General features: G+C 44.5%; 1 protein-coding gene across 1 annotated transcript in view; it reads left to right on the top strand.

Moving 5' to 3' along the window:
* The window catches only part of SMG1 (SMG1 nonsense mediated mRNA decay associated PI3K related kinase), a 209,301-nt gene that overhangs the window by 18,865 nt on the left and 174,165 nt on the right, over nucleotides 1–16,271 (top strand). Inside the window, 2 exon segments of the mRNA XM_068244758.1 lie at nucleotides 8,351–8,496; nucleotides 14,645–14,794. Coding sequence (XP_068100859.1) covers nucleotides 8,351–8,496; nucleotides 14,645–14,794 — 296 coding nt within the window.

Genomic DNA, 16,271 nt, shown 5'->3' on the forward strand with positions numbered 1-16,271 from the left:
CCAGATTTTATTTATTTTTATTTTTTTGCACGTGTATGCCTTAGTGAGTGCATGCAGGGTATGGACTCATACAGTCTTTGGAGCCGTCTTGGAACATTTCGACTATACGTGTTGCTATGCCTGAAAACCTTGAAATCGCGATCACGTTTTTGTCTTTCTCTTTCTCTTTCCCCCCCCCCCCCCCCCCCCCGTATCATTTCAATGGTAGGTTTATTTTAACAGTGGCAGATAGCACATCAAAAGGAAAATCGAAAAAATAACCTCAATTAAAAGATGGCAACTGATTTGCATTTCATTGAGTGAAATAAGTATTTGAACCCCTACCAACCATTAAGAGTTCTGGCTCCCACAGAGTGGTTAGACACTTCTACTCAATTAGTCACCCTCATTAAGGACGCCTGTCTTAACTAGTCACCTGTATAAAAGACACCTGTCCACAGAATCAATCAAGCAGACTCCAAACTCTCCAACATGGGAAAGACCAAAGAGCTGTCCAAGGATGCCAGAGACAAAATTGTAGACCTGCACAAGGCTGGAATGGGCTACAAAACCATTAGCAAGAAGCTGGGAGAGAAGGTGACAACTGTTGGTGCGATTGTTCGAAAATGGAAGGCGCACAAAATGACCATCAATCGACCTCGCTCTGGGGCTCCACGCAAGATCTCACCTCGTGGGGTGTCAATGGTTCTGAGAAAGGTGAAAAAGCATCCTAGAACTACACAGGAGGAGTTAGTGAATGACCTCAAATTAGCAGGGACCACAGTCACCAAGAAAACCATTGGAAACACATTACACCGCAATGGATTAAAATCCTGCAGGGCTCGCAAGGTCCCCCTGCTCAAGAAGGCACATGTGCAGGCCCGTCTGAAGTTTGCCAATGAACACCTGAATGATTCTGTGAGTGACTGGGAGAAGGTGCTGTGGTCTGATGAGACCAAAATAGAGCTCTTTGGCATTAACTCAACTCGCTGTGTTTGGAGTTTGGAGGAAGAAAAATGCTGTCTATGACCCCCCAAAACACCGTCCCCACCGTCAAGCATGGGGGTGGAAACATTTTGCTTTGGGGGTGTTTTTCTGCTAAGGGCACAGGACAACTTACCCGTATATACTCGAATACAAGTCGACCTCGTGTATAAGTCGACTCCAATATTCAACCCTCTTAAGCTTTAATTTTTTATTGACTCAAGTATAAGTCTACCCAACAAAGTTAATGTCTGCACTTGGGGCTCAGGAGGGGTTAATGACTGCACAGCATAAAGTATTACAGCGATTAATCCCTCCTGTCCCCTAAGTGCAGCCAATACCTCCTCCAGACCCCAACTTGCTGCAATTATTCACTCCCTTTTATGCAGCTTATGTCCCCCCCCCCCCCCGCCCCTTTCCTTGTTAATTGCTGTGGCCAGGACTTTCAGACCTGTGTTTTCTTGGCATTTCCTTTATCAGGAAAGTGTCACACCTACCACAGGGTTAATTGCTGTAAACGGGAATGTCACTATTAGTACACACATAACTCAGTGTGCTCAGTGTTGCCCATGACTCGTGTACAAGTCGACCCCTATACTTTTATGAAGTGAATCAGACCTAAATTTCTAGACTTATACTAGAGTATATACGGTAATCGCATTAACGGGAAAATGGACGGAGCCATGTATCGTGAAATCCTGAACAACCTCCTTGCCTCTGCCAGGAAACTGAAAATGGGTCGTGGATGTATGTTCCAGCACGACAATGACCCAAAACATACAGCACAGGCAACAAAGGAGTGGCTCAAGAAGAAGCACATTAAGGTCATGGAGTGGCCTAGTCAGTCTCCGGACCTTAATCCAATAGAAAACCTATGGAGGGAGCTCAAGCTCAGAGTTGCACAGAGACAGCCTCGAAACATTAGGGATTTAGAGATGATCTGCAAAGAGGAGTGGACCAACATTCCTCCTAAAATGTGTGCAAACTTGGTCATCAATTACAAGAAACGTTTGACCTCTGTGCTTGCAAACAAGGGTTTTTCCACTAAGTATTAAGTCTTTTATTGTTAGAGGGTTCAAAAACTTATTTCACTCAATGAAATGCAAATCAGTTGCTATCTTTTATTTAACCACTTAAGGATCGCCCTCAGCCGATGGGCGGCGGCAAAGTCCGGGCCCAAATGACCGCAATACGCCCATCGGCGGGGGCGGCTGCGGGAGTGGCTATGCGGCGATCGCGTCATTCGTGACGCGATCAGCCGCCGGGGACTGGCTCCGCCCACCGTTCGCTGTAACCCGCCGGCCGTTCGGAAGCGCCGGCGGGTTACTAGCACCCGGATCGCCGCTGCACGTATGTATAATAGGCTTTATAATGTATACAAAGCCTATTATACTGGCTGCCTCCTGCCCTGGTGGTCCCAGTGTCCGAGGGACCACCAGGGCAGGCTGCAGCCACCCTAGTCTGCACCCAAGCACACTGATTTCCCCCCCTGCCCCCTGATTGCCCACAGCACCCCTCAGACCCCCCCGCCCCCCTGCCCACCCCCCAGACCACTGTTTGCACCGTCACCCCCCCTAATCACCCATCAATCACTCTCTGTCACTATCTGGCAACGCTATTTTATTTTTATTTTTTTATTTTTTTTTTTTTAGTCCCTAATCTGCCCCTACTCCCTCCTGATCACCCCCCCCCCCCGTGTACTGTATGCATCTAGCCCCCCTGATCACCCGTCAATCACCCCCTGTCACTGCTACCCATCAATCAGCCCCTAACCTGCCCCTTGCGGGCAATCTGATCACCCACCCACACCAATAGATCGCCCGCAGATCCGACATCAGATCACCTCCCAAGTGCAGTGTTTACATCTCTTCTCTCCTCTAAACACCCACTAATTACCCATCAATCACCCCCTATCACCACCTGTCACTGTTACCCATCAGATCAGACCCTAATCTGCCCCTTGCGGGCACCCAATCACCCGCCTACACGCTCAGATTGCCCTCAGACCCCAGCCCTGATCACCTCGCTAGTGCATTGCTTGCATCTATTTCCCCCCTCTAAGCACACCTTGAGACACCCATCAATCACCTCCTGTCACCCCCTAGCACACCTACCCATCAGATCAGGCCCTAATTTGCCCCGTGTGGGCTCCTGATCACTCGGCCAAACCCTCAGATCCCCCTCAGACCCCCTTCCGATCACCTCCCCAGTGCATTGATTGCATCTATTTTCCCCTCTAACCGCCCCCTGAGACACCCATCAATCACCTCCTGTCACCCCCCCCCCTCCCCCCCCCTAGCACTCCTATCCATCAGATCAGGCCCAAAACATCCTGTCATCTAAGAGGCCACCCTGCTTATGACCGGTTCCACAAAATTTGCCCCCTCATAGACCACCTGTCATCAAAATTTGCAGATGCTTATACCCCTGAACAGTCATTTTGAGAAATTTGGTTTCCAGACTACTCACAGTTTTGGGCCCCTAAAATGCCAGGGCAGTATAGGAACCCCACAAGTGACCCCATTTTAGAAAGAAGACACCCCAAGGTATTCTGTTAGGTGTATGATGAGTTCATAGAAGATTTTTATTTTTTGTCAAAAGTTAGCGGAAATTGGATTTTTATTGTTTTTTTCACAAAGTGTCATTTTTCACTAACTTGTGACAAAAAATAAAATCTTCTATGAACTCACTATACCCCTAACGGAATACCTTGGGGTGTCTTCTTTCTAAAATGGAGTCACTTGTGGGGTTCCTATACTGCCCTGGCATTTTAGGGGCCCTAAACCGTGAGTAGTCTAGAAAACAAATGCCTCAAAATGACCTGTGAATAGGACGTTGGGCCCCTTAGCGCACCTAGGCTGCAAAAAAGTGTCACACATGTGGTATCGCCATACTCAGGAGAAGTAGTATAATGTGTTTTGAGGTGTATTTTTACACATACCCATGCTGGGTGGGAGAAATCTCTCTGTAAATGGACAATTGTGTGTAAAACAAAAAAAAAACAAAAAAAAAAAAATCGAAAATGTGTCATTTAGAGATATTTCTCCCACCCACCATGGTTATATGTAAAAATACACCACAAAACACATACTACTTCTTCTGAGTACGGCGATACCACATGTGTGACACTTTTTTGCAGCCTAACTGTGCTAAGGGGCCCAAAGTCCAATGAGTACCTTTAGGATTTCACAGGTCATTTTGAGACATTTGGGTTCAAGACTACTCCTCACGGTTTAGGGCCCCTAAAATGCCAGGGCAGTATAGGAACCCCACAAGTGACCCCATTTTAGAAAGACACCCCAAGGTATTCTGTTAGGTGTATGATGAGTTCATAGAAGATTTTATTTTTTGTCACAAGTTAGCGGAAATTGATATGTATTGTTTTTTTTTTTTTCACAAAGTGTCATTTTCCGCTAACTTGTGACAAAAAAAAATTCTTCTATGAACTCACCATACTCCTAACAGAATACCTTGGGGTGTCTTCTTTCTAAAATGGGGTCACTTGTGGGGTTCCTATACTGCCCTGGCATTTTAGGGGCCCTAAACCGTGAGCAGTAGTCTAGAATCCAAATGCCTCAAAATGACCTGTGAATAGGACGTTAGGCCCCTTAGCGCACCTAGGTTGCAAAAAAGTGTCCACATGTGGTATCGCCGTACTCAGAAGTAGTATAATGTGTTTTGTGGTGTATTTTTCCACATACCCATGCTGAGTGGGAGAAATATCTCTATAAATAGACAATTGTGTGTAAAAATAAAATAAAATAAAAAAAATAAAACAATTGTCATTTACGGAGATATTTCTCCCACCCAGCATGGGTATGTGTAAAAATACACCCCAAAACACATTATACTGCTTCTCCTGAGTACGGCAATACCACATGTGTGGCACTTTTTTGCAGCCTAACTGCGCTAAGGGGCTCAAAGTCCAATGAGCATCTTTAGGCTTTACAGGGGTGCTTACAATTAGGCACCCCCCAAAATGCCAGGACAGTGAACACACCCCACAAATGACCCCATTTTGGAAAGTAGACACTTCAAGGTATTCAGAGAGGAGCATAGTGAGTCCGTGGCAGATTTAATTTTTTTTTTTGTCGCAAGTTAGAAGAAATGGAAACTTTTTTTTTTTTTTTTTTTTTTTTTTTTTTTTGGCACAAAGTGTCATTTTCCGCTAACTTGTGACAAAAATTTAAATCTATGAACTCACCATGCCTCTCACTGAATACTTTGGGATGTCTTCTTTCCAAAATGGGGTCATTTGGGGGGTATTTGTACTATCCTGGAATTTTAGCCCCTCATGAAACCTGACAGGTGCGCAGAAAAGTCAGAGATGCTTGAAAATGGGAAAATTCACTTTTGGCACCATAGTTTGTAAACGCTATAACTTTTACCCAATCCAATAAATATACACTGAATGTTTTTTTTTTTTATCAAAGACATGTAGCAGAATAACTTTCGCGCTCAAATGTATAGGAAATTTTACTTTATTTGAAAAATGTCAGCACAGCAAGTTAAAAAAGTCATTTTTTTTGCCAAAATTCATGTCTTTTTTTGATGAATATAATAAAAACTAAAACTCGCAGCAGCAATCAAATAGCAGCAAAAAGAAAGCTGTATTAGTGACAAGAAAAGGAGGTAAAATTCCTTTAGGTGGTAGGTTGTATGACCGAGCAATAAACCGTGAAAGCTGCAGTGGTCTGAATGGAGAAAAATGCTCTGGTCCTTAACCACCCTGGCGTTCTATTAAGATCGCCAGGGTGGCTGCGGGAGGGTTTTTTTTAAATAAAAAAAAAAACTATTTCATGCAGCCAACTGAAAGTTGGCTGCATGAAAGCCCACAAGAGGGCGCTCCGGAGGCGTTCTTCTGATCGCCTCCGGCGGCCAGAAGTAACACGGAAGGCCGCAATGAGCGGCCTTCCGTGTTTTGTTTACTTCGTCGCCATGGCGACGAGCGGAGTGCCGTCATGGACGTCAGCCGACGTCCTGACGTCAGCCGCCTCCGATCCAGCCCTTAGCGCTGGCCGGAACTATTTGTTCCGGCTGCGCAGGGCTCAGGCGGCTGGGGGGACCCTCTTTCGCCGCTGCTCGCGGCAGATCGCCGTAGAGCGGCGGCGATCAGGCAGCACACGCGGCTGGCAAAGTGCCGGCTGCGTGTGCTGCTTTTTATTTGATTAAAATCGGCCCAGCAGGGCCTGAGCGGCAGCCTCCGGCGGTGATGGACGAGCTGAGCTCGTCCATACCGCCCGGCTGGTTAAGGGGCGAAAAGACTGTGGTCCTTAAGTGGTTAAGGTTATTTTTTTCGATTTTTCCTTTTTGATGTGCTATCTGCCACTGTTAAAATAAACCTACCATTGAAATGATACTGTTCTGAGACTTTTCATTTCTTTGTCATTGGACAAACTTACAAAATCAGTGAGGGGTCAAATAATTATTTCCTTCACTGTATATATCTATCCCCTCTGCGGGCAGTATAGCAGTCCCCTCTCCTGCTGTGCACTGCTTGCCGCATCGGGTCTTACTTGCGGCGATGGAGGGGAGGCGGGTCACTTTTTGCGCTGCAGCCTATCAGCTAAGCGGGCAGCAGACTCCGCCTGCAGGCTCTCAATCTCGCATGGCTCACTCCTCCACGAGCACATTGCTAGCTGGGCGCGGGCAGTAGACTCCTCCAGCATGCCTGTCAATTAAAATATCATGGGCAGCAGACTCCGCCCATATGCCCATCAATCTAAGTTTGTGTTGCCTCCAGCTCCTTTGCACAGTGTGTCAGCATGATAATGTTGATGACTGTGCTGTGGTGTGACTGACTGTGGCCACCTATTCTGCAAAGCTGTTGTATGCAGTGGGGCACTGTGAAATTGTGGCATTGCAATCTGTTTTGCATAGCTGTTGTCTGCAGTGGGACACTGAATTGGTGCAAAATGTAATTTTCTGTCCGTGCATGTTTGCAATTGTTACTATGCACATTGAGAAATTAGCGATTAAAGCTCGATTTGAAGAAAATCGCGAATTGAATCAATATCGCAATTTCTGTCAGATCGTGCAATTCAATCTTTTCCTAAAATCGTTCAGGCCTACGTGCTGCCGAGTGCGACATGCAAGAATGGCAGAAGAATGGCACTTTTGCTGTTCCCATGATATGCGCTGCGCAGCAGCGTGATGCGCTTTTGCACTGCTGCATGCATTTTTCGGGATTTGCAGCTTTGACCCAGTCACTGTAATGAATGGGATCATCAGTGCAGATGGCGTGCGATCGTATGCGTTGCGAGCGCACAGCCATCTGTGCTTAATTATATGAAGGAAGCCTTATACATTTTTGTGCAAAAATGTACCTGCATTGAATAGCATGCTTTGCAGCCATTCCTATGCTGGAACACCTGCACTAATGCACTCAGCATGATTATAGTGAAAATGAATCCATGTCCAGCTAAAACTGCTTGAAGTCTTTGGTTGCATGCCAGCGAGATGAATAACTGGCATGTCAGTGGAACTCCAGTGGCAACAACTGTGCTTCTTCATCCATACCAAATAACTGACTTATTGTATTGGATACTTTGGATGGGGCTTGTATGGTGTGAGTGATCAGAAATGACTGCAGTGTAAAAATCCTCAGTACATAAAATATATAAAGCCAACATGGTTGGTTCAGAAAGGGCACAGAATAGTGCCTGTGCATTCACATGTTAATAAGCCAGAAATTGTAGATTTCAGCTCCAAAGCGAGGGTTTCCCTTGATCTGTCATTGCTTTGTACACATCTTGCCTTATAGAAAAGCACATAGATTACAGCTACCAGAGCTCTGATCTCGGAGTTTAAGTGTAATTCTGGTTCCACCACAAAAATATTATGCATCTACGCCACAGCTGTAGTCTGTGTCTCATTCTAGTCAGTGCATCTAGACATGTAAGGAGGTACAGAACAAAAGAAAAATGTATGCTCGTTTTTAAGAATGGTGTCTGAAATGTTTCCAATGCATGTACTTGGGCTGAGGTTTTTTTCCCTCCATATGAAAGTGGAGCTGTTTCTCTTTTTTTTCACCGGATATCTTTGCTTTGGAACAACGGGTTTACAATGATTCTAGGGATAATCTGCCCTAAAACATTACAGTACTGTAACCTTTTCTCAAAGTAATGAAGGGAGTTATTTCAACTTTAAAAAAAATAAAATAAAGCTGAACACACTGCTACCTTTCTGGTTGTAGTGCAGATCCCATGCCTACTGGAAAGAACATGCAGGATTAATGAAGTCTGCAAAGTTTGCACTCTTAGCTGTAACAGACTAATGGGAAGATTGTGTTTACATTTCTGTACCTACCTCTTGATGACTTTGTTAAACCTCATCATTTTTCATGGAGGGCTCTTGAGGAGTAATTGTATTGTGTTTTGTTTCACAGACCTGACAGTGCTTCAGCTGACCACGACACTTTAAAATACTCTGCTTCCAGGGAACGGGGCAACTCTGCCTCCTATGGATCACATACTTCCAATTCAACTGGGCTTCCTCGTCAAAAGCATGATGATGTGCACAATGAAGAGGAAGGTATGAAATCCGGTTTTAGGTAAACCTGTCATGAGAAAGCCGTTGCAGCTGCCATCCTGACTTCATACTGTAGATAGTTGTTTGCTGTGTATGGCTAATGTTACTGAAAGCAAATGATCAGGACAGCCACACAATTTGTATTGTTTAAAAGCAAACAAATATGGCAGCCTCCATATCCCTGTCACTTCAGGTGTCCTCTAAGGTTTGTCCCTAACTGTACTTGGTTCACTACTGTAAACTGCTGGATTAAGCACAAATGAAAGAGGCAATCGTTACAACACATTAATAATGTACTGTACTTGCAGCCGTCTGCATTACTATTGTGAACAGTCCCTCTACAGCAGAGCTGTCCAACTTCATGGGTAAGGAGGGCCAAATCTTTTTCAGAGGGGGCTGACTTATATAAATAGACTTATATAAATACACATGATCTGCCCAGTGTTTTTACCAGGCTCTTTTAGCTGGGTGCTCCATCGGCTCGCCTTCTCATTCTGCCTCCTATGCTGTAAGCAGAGTTGCACTGACCTGGCTACTTTTTCATGCCACCCGGCTGGAAAAAATTCTAGGGAGAACACTGCTCTCTCGGTTAGTAGTAGACCGCTCTGTCAGTTGATTACAAGTAGAAAGCTCGGATAGTAATAGACAGCTGTAACTTATATATATTAGACAGCTATGTAAGTTGGAAGCTCTTTGTCAGTTAGATGTTAGTAGAAAGCTCTCTGCCTGGTGGATAGCGGTAGGCGGCTGCCTGGTGGATAGCGGTAGGCGGCTGCCTGGTGGATAGCGGCTCTTTTTCAGTTTGGATAGCAGTAGGCTTTCAGTTTAGTATTCTCCCGTGCTCTTTTAGCCGCTTGCTCCACCTGGCTAATTTTGGTAAGCGCCAAACTATCAGCTCGCCGCCTCCTATGCTGTAAGCAGAGTTGCACCGGCCCTGCATTCCCCCCCTCACACCCCACCTGGCTACTTTTTCATGCCACCCAGCTGGAAAATTTTTTTGGAAAGAACACTGTCTGCCAGCAGTTTCCAGAACAGAAGCTATAATTAGCTAGAATTAATTCAGAAAGAAAATGAGGTCCTGTGCACACTGGCTGCATTGCGATTTTTAAAATCGCATGGCCTTCATGAAAATAAAAAATCGCTTCCCACCACATCTGATTTTCATTATTTTTAAAAAGACCCTGTAATTAAAAGATTCTTGTGATTTTAAAAACGCAGCCCAACAAAGCCTGTGTGTACAGGCCCTAAAGGATTGGGCTGTAAAGAAATGCTGTGCAAAGACTGAACAGACTGTTGCTGAATCTGCACACTGTACAGCATTAGTATATTCCCTGCCCTGTTCTACAGAATGATGCAGCAGGGAATGTCATTGTATCACTGAACGTCAATGACCTTGAAGTAAACCTCAGTAATATGAACTGAGCATGTGATGATAAAGATTGAAATCAAGGTTAACTTCACTGGAAACTGTATGACTAAATTATTTTTCCCCAGTGCAATACCCAAGGGAATAATATGCAAATTGCTAATGTTGTAAAGTGTTTAGAGGATTTTTTTCCCCCAAGCCACATTGATCTTTTACATTTCAACAAACCCCAAAATTGAACAAAGTGAACTATGGAAGCGCTCATGTTCATTAACCACTTCACAGCTTCAGTACAGTATATCTACTCCCCTGCAGACTTCATCTAACCGCCCAGGGGAGTAAATATACGTACTCCCGCTGCTACCACTGCTGTAAGCGCTCCCGCTTATTTGTGCGCTCGTTCATGTTGCCATCTGCCCACCAGGAGATCAATGAATGGGAAAGCAATTCCTAATCATTGATCTAAGTCCCCGTAGCAATTATCGGCGCCTTTTATGAGAAGCTGCACGATCATTCTAATGAATAAAAGTTTCCCATCTTCAGTACACTTCCTGTAAGCATACATATTTTGCTTACAGGACGTATAAAAAAAAAGACTGAGGCCATCTTGTGGCCAAATAGTAAAACTAAATCTAAAAATATTTTTTTTTTAAATGCAAAGACCTGTTTTTACATTTTAAATTAACCCCTTACCTCCCACACTACCCAATAGTTACCAACATTTATTTTTTTTTGTAAAAAAATACAATGAAATAAATTTACAATTATAAAAAATGCATAAATAGTTTTCTTAGGGACTGAACTTTTTTAATATGTATGCCAAGACGGTATAATACTGTTACTTTATAAATTATGGGCTTTTTATTAATGATGGATGCAAAACTGAAAAAAATGCATCTTTATTTCCTAATAAAATATTGGCGCCAGACATCATTTAAATGGTGTAATAACCGGTACAAATGGGCACATAAATTACGTGGATTTTAATTACGGTAGCATGCATTATTCAAAAATTATAATGGCCGAAAACTGAAAAATAAGGCTTTTTTTCCAATTTTTTCTTTCTTTTCCCATTAAACATTTAGAATAAAATAATTCTTGGCATAATGTACCACCCAAAGTAAGCCTAATTCGTGACAAAAAAAAACACATTTAACACATTTCATTCTGATAAGTAGAGATAAAGTTATTGGCAAATGAATGGAAGGAGCTGAAAGGTGAAAATTGCTTGGCTGCTGAAGGGGTAAAACCCCTCAGTTGTGAAGTGGTTATAGGGGTTTCTTAACGTTTACGTAAAAAAAAAAAAAAAAAAAAAAAAGTTTCACTTACCTGGGTCTTCTACCAGCCTCCTGCAGACGTCTTTTCCCGCGCCAGTCCTTATGGATCCTAATGTCCCCTGGAGCGGGTCACTTTCCCTTTTTTCATCTAAGTAGACTAATGCCACTGCACCTGCGTGGCCACACACTTCTCCGGAAGCTTCCTGCGCAGGGGCGTTTGTCTAGTTAGACGAAAAAGGGAAAGTGACCTGCTCCTGGGGACCAGAGGATCGTTGAGGACTGACGTGGGACAGGATGTGTGCAAGGGGCCGGTAGAAGCCCCAGGTAAGTGAAACTTAAAGAACCCCTTTAAAGTAAGTTGTTGGAAGTGAAAAAATCCTTGCTGTAGCCTGCACACCAATCCATACAGGTCTTACAGTTGCTCATCTGCTTACTGTGGACTAGAAAGTTGTATCTTCTCATGTAAATGTATGCTTTGTATTGTAATGCTGGGATTATGGGATCTAAAGTTGGATATCTGTTCTAACATGTGACTGACCTGCCCCGTAGATGAATCCAGGGAAGGGACCAGAAGGTCCTTTCACACTGCTTCATTTGCAACGAACAATATAATTACATCACACAGTATATTACAAAGGCGCTTCCATCAGATTAATGCACAGCATGTGGTGGTACCGGCTACCTTGTGCAGTTAGTTATGGTGCAAACATAAGTGTTTGGATGGTATGCACTGTATCAGCAACATGCAATGTGACTTTTCATCACCCATGAAGTGTATTCTTTCCAGTACTCATTACACTTTTGCATTCGTTTGTTCTAATTTAAAGCAACCTAATTTTCCATAAAATTGACATAATGGAATTATCATCTGCACTATATATAGCTTGTGTCTTTTTTTTTTTTTTTTTTTTTTTTTTTTTTTTTTTTTTTCCCCCCTTCCTATTTTGCCTAAATTTTCTTTCATGTATCTACAGCAGGGGTCCCCAAACGTTTTTGGTTGAGGGCCGGGTCAACATACTGCTGTGGGCCGGAGTATACATAAAATGATGTAGAAGTTTTTTCCGGCCAGACAGTGAAGCATACCCAGGTGACAACCTGCAGTCCGATTGGTCAGCAATGTCACCTGACGTGGAATTTGATTGGAAACCAGCGAATTACTGCTTTCTTGCTTCCATGTAGATGGGTGGTGCCAGCGCTGCTATTCTATATGTGGACCACCAATATTTAAAGATGTAGCTGACCGCATCTATAAGTAATACATTTTGTTTTTGGGGGGCCGGTAAAAAAGCCTCAGGGGGCCACATTCGGCCCGCGGGCCTTAGTTTGAGGACCACTGATCTACAGCATAACTTCCAGCTGCAGGCCCTGCTTATACTATACCAAATTTATTTTTATCTGAGTAGAATATGGATGCTGCCACACTTGCTTTTAAGCAAAACAAGAAAAAACAAGATAGTTTTCTTTTCTGAAGAAACCACATGTTGGCTTTGTGGGTCCGACCACCTTGCCAAATTTTAATCCCAGTTACTCTGTGTGCCAAGTTTGGGAACTCTGGCTTTAATACTGTGAGAATTACAGCTTTTTACAATTTCTCATTGAAGTCAATAGTGAAACTCTGGTGGTTGCTCCGCCCCCTTTTTGGGGCCCCAAAAGTGACAGTGTTTTTCAGCTTCACCCCATGGCTAAGTGACCCAAGTTTGATGAGTCTAACTTCAAAGCTGTATGAGTGGCAGAAGGTTAAAATTTTACAACGAAAGTCTGTGGGAAAGTGGGGTCTTCCGGGGGCCGCCCCAACAGCACGGAGGGTGGGATCCCTTAACAAAGCACAAGCAACCTACACGGCTATGGGACAAACAAGTGTGCAAAGTTTCACAATTGTACTCCTAAAACTCTGGGAGGAGTAGCATCTAGAAATGTGCTAAAATTCAATTTAATTGGCTTTTAGTAACTCGCCCCACTTTGGGGTGTACACACCTAATACATCTTTCTATTTGGGGTGACACCAACAATTTGTGGTCGGAGTTTGGGGAGTGTATCTTCATAAAAACTGTATGAGCGGTGGAGATTTGGAAATTTTTTCCTGTCAAAGCGAAAAAAGGTGTCTTCAGTGGACCGCTACAGGGGTGTGGTGGGTGGGATTGCTTGTTAAAGCGCAAGCAACGTACTTTGCTATAAGACGAATAAGTGTGGAAAGTTTGGTACTTGTACCCATAAAACTGTAGGAGTAGTGTCTAGAAAATGGGCGGGGGGGGGCGCGCCAATAACAACGAGCTGAACTCGAAGAACAGTATGTTGGCTTCTTCAAAGCCAACATTACATTACGCCTTTACTCCTGGTGGATTCAGCCACTAGGATGAGCTCTATAGGCAGTAGCAGTGTTATGGAACCTTGCCTACGGTCTGCTACTGAATAGGTGCTGGCTTACTGAGCAGGAAGATTCGAACCCAGGTCTCCTGTGACAAAGGCAGAGCACATAATCCAGCCACAGCAGGATACCAGTTGACTGGCAGTCCTGCTGATCTATCATGCATCAGTAGTTTCTGAATCACACACCTGAAACAAGCATAAGTCAAACTTCAGTAAGAGCATTTGATCTGCATGCTTGTTTATGATCTGACTAAAACTATTAGTGGCACAGGTTCACCATGACTTTGCTGGCTAATCTGTAACTAAAGGTGCTCATAGAGCTGACGATTATGGGCAGATTCGACGCAAATTTTATTTTTCGGGTCTGATCAGAGATAAATGTCTCTTGGTTGAAGCTGCCCATATACTACAGGCTGATTACCATCCGATTTCAGCGTGAAATCTTCAGGGAATCTGCTGAGCCCCACCGTGTTTGCACCGCCGCTGCCCCCCAATGTAAAAATCTACCTCCACCAGTGTGTGCATTTATACATTACCTGACTGGTAGCAGCCTCTGTGCGATGACAGTCCATCTTGCCTTGCAGCCGCATACTCTAGCAGCGCATAGCATCTGTCAGCAGCGCGGGTTTCGTCGCTCGTTCCAAAATTGACCACCGCACACCCGACCAACCAACTTCGGCCTGACATCTTGCAGCATGCTCGATCGACAATGCAACCAATTTCCGTCCTGAAATTGGTTGCTTTGTCGGTCGGGCATGCACTTGGCGGCAATTTCATCCAATTCGATTATAATCAAATTTGATGGTCGATCGGCTGCCAAGTCATCTGATGTATGGCCACCATAAGACAGCCAGGCAATTTGTGGCGTTCAAAAGGAAATAAAAATGTCCGCCTCCATATCTGAAGAAAGTATTGCTCTGTAGGGGAACAAGAATTGCCTGTGAGACTTATGTCTCTGGTAGGCTGGATGCTAAAAAGAGCTCCTGCCCTGTGACTTTTCTCTTCACCTCATGGACCAAGCCCCAGTCATGGGGTCTAATGAACAATGTGCTTTGATTTTGCTGTCAGGCCCTGATGGGCTTTTTTAGTGTACCGAACTGACTTTTTTTTTTTTTTTTCTTCCCCTTGTCTGGCTGTCTAGATGGCTACAGTGTCAATGGAGGGTCTGGGGAAAATGCTTTTGGTCGGAAGTCGTTGGCGCAAGAGCTGAGGGTTAACAATGTGAGCCCTGATTTCACTGTTCAGCATGGAAACCGTGCTTTAGCCACAAAAGATATGAGGAAATCCCAGGGTAAGTAATCCTTACCGTAATTATACACAGTATGTTGTCTCAGGAAGAGTTCTCACAAGCCTGAGTGGGGATAGGGTCCTGTTCCTAACCTGCCTTGTGGCTGGATTCTTATCAGTTTACCTGTGTTTGTGAGTGCTCATTTTCCTTCTAGTTATCTGTCCAACTACTACCATTCTATTTCTATATCATATTGGCTTTTTGTTTTGTTTTCAAGATAGCTTTTGGTGGATCCTACACGCATTGGATGGTTGATAGTTTGCAACCTGAGTGTTTTGTCTGAAGGATAAACTCATCGCCCACTCGGGCCTCTATACTGGTGCAGGTTGGGGCAAGATAGGCCTATCAGGAGAGGTTAGGAACACCAACTGCAATGTGTGACGTCTCCCTCAAATTCCTGTACATTTTGCCTCAAATTACCATTCAGACCCTGAGGGAATTCCTGAAGGCATTCAGCACTGCAGGCAAAGTAAGCTTTTGAATTGGTTGGTGAATCCACATGCAATACAATTTTGATTGTATGTACAATCTCATATAGAGATTGGGTAAGCTGCCACCAATTCGCATTAGCGTGCAAATACCGTATATACTCGCAAGCAAGCCGAATTTTTGACCCCCCAAAAGTGGGCCAAAAGTTTGGGGGTCGGCTTGCTTGCGAGTCATGGGTGGGTGTATAGGTGCTGTCCCTCCCCGCTCCCCCCGCGGCCGCCGCTGCTATTACCTTAGGCGGCGCCGCTTCCTCTATCCCCGTCCTCCTCCGGTAACTCACGCAGGAAACCATAGAGAGCGGTTCCCATAGTAACGGCATCGCGCTACAGGAAGCCGCTCTCTATGGTTTCCTCGTCATCACAGCAGCGAGAGGCGCGCTGCTGTGAATGAGTTACCGGAGGAGGACGGGGATAGAGGAAGCGGCGCCGCCTAAGGTAATAGCGGCAGCCGCGGGGGAGCGGGGAGGGACAGCACCTACCCACCCATACTGGGGCACTATGCTAGCTATAATGGGGCACTATACAAGCTATAATGGGGCACTATACAAGCTATAATGGGGCACTATACAAGCTATAATGGGGCACTATACAAGCTATAATGGGGCACTATACAAGCTATAATGGGGCACTATACTAGCTATAATGGGGCACTATACTAGCTATAATGGGGCACTATACTAGCTATAATGGGGCACTATACTAGCTATACTGAGCACTTCACTAGCTATACTGAGCACTATACTGGCTATACTGAGCACTATACTGGCTATACTGAGCACTATACTGGCTATACTGAGCACTATACTGGCTATACTGAGCACTATACTGGCTATACTGAGCACTATACTGGCTATACTGAGCACTATACTGGCTATACTGAGCACTATACTGGCTATACTGGGCACTATACTGGCTATACTGGGCACTATACTGGCTATACTGGGCACTATACTGGCTATACTGGGCACTATACTGGCTATACTGGGCACTAT

This window comes from Hyperolius riggenbachi, chromosome 7 (genome assembly GCF_040937935.1).
Source record: "Hyperolius riggenbachi isolate aHypRig1 chromosome 7, aHypRig1.pri, whole genome shotgun sequence".
Taxonomy (NCBI): Eukaryota; Metazoa; Chordata; class Amphibia; order Anura; family Hyperoliidae; genus Hyperolius; species Hyperolius riggenbachi.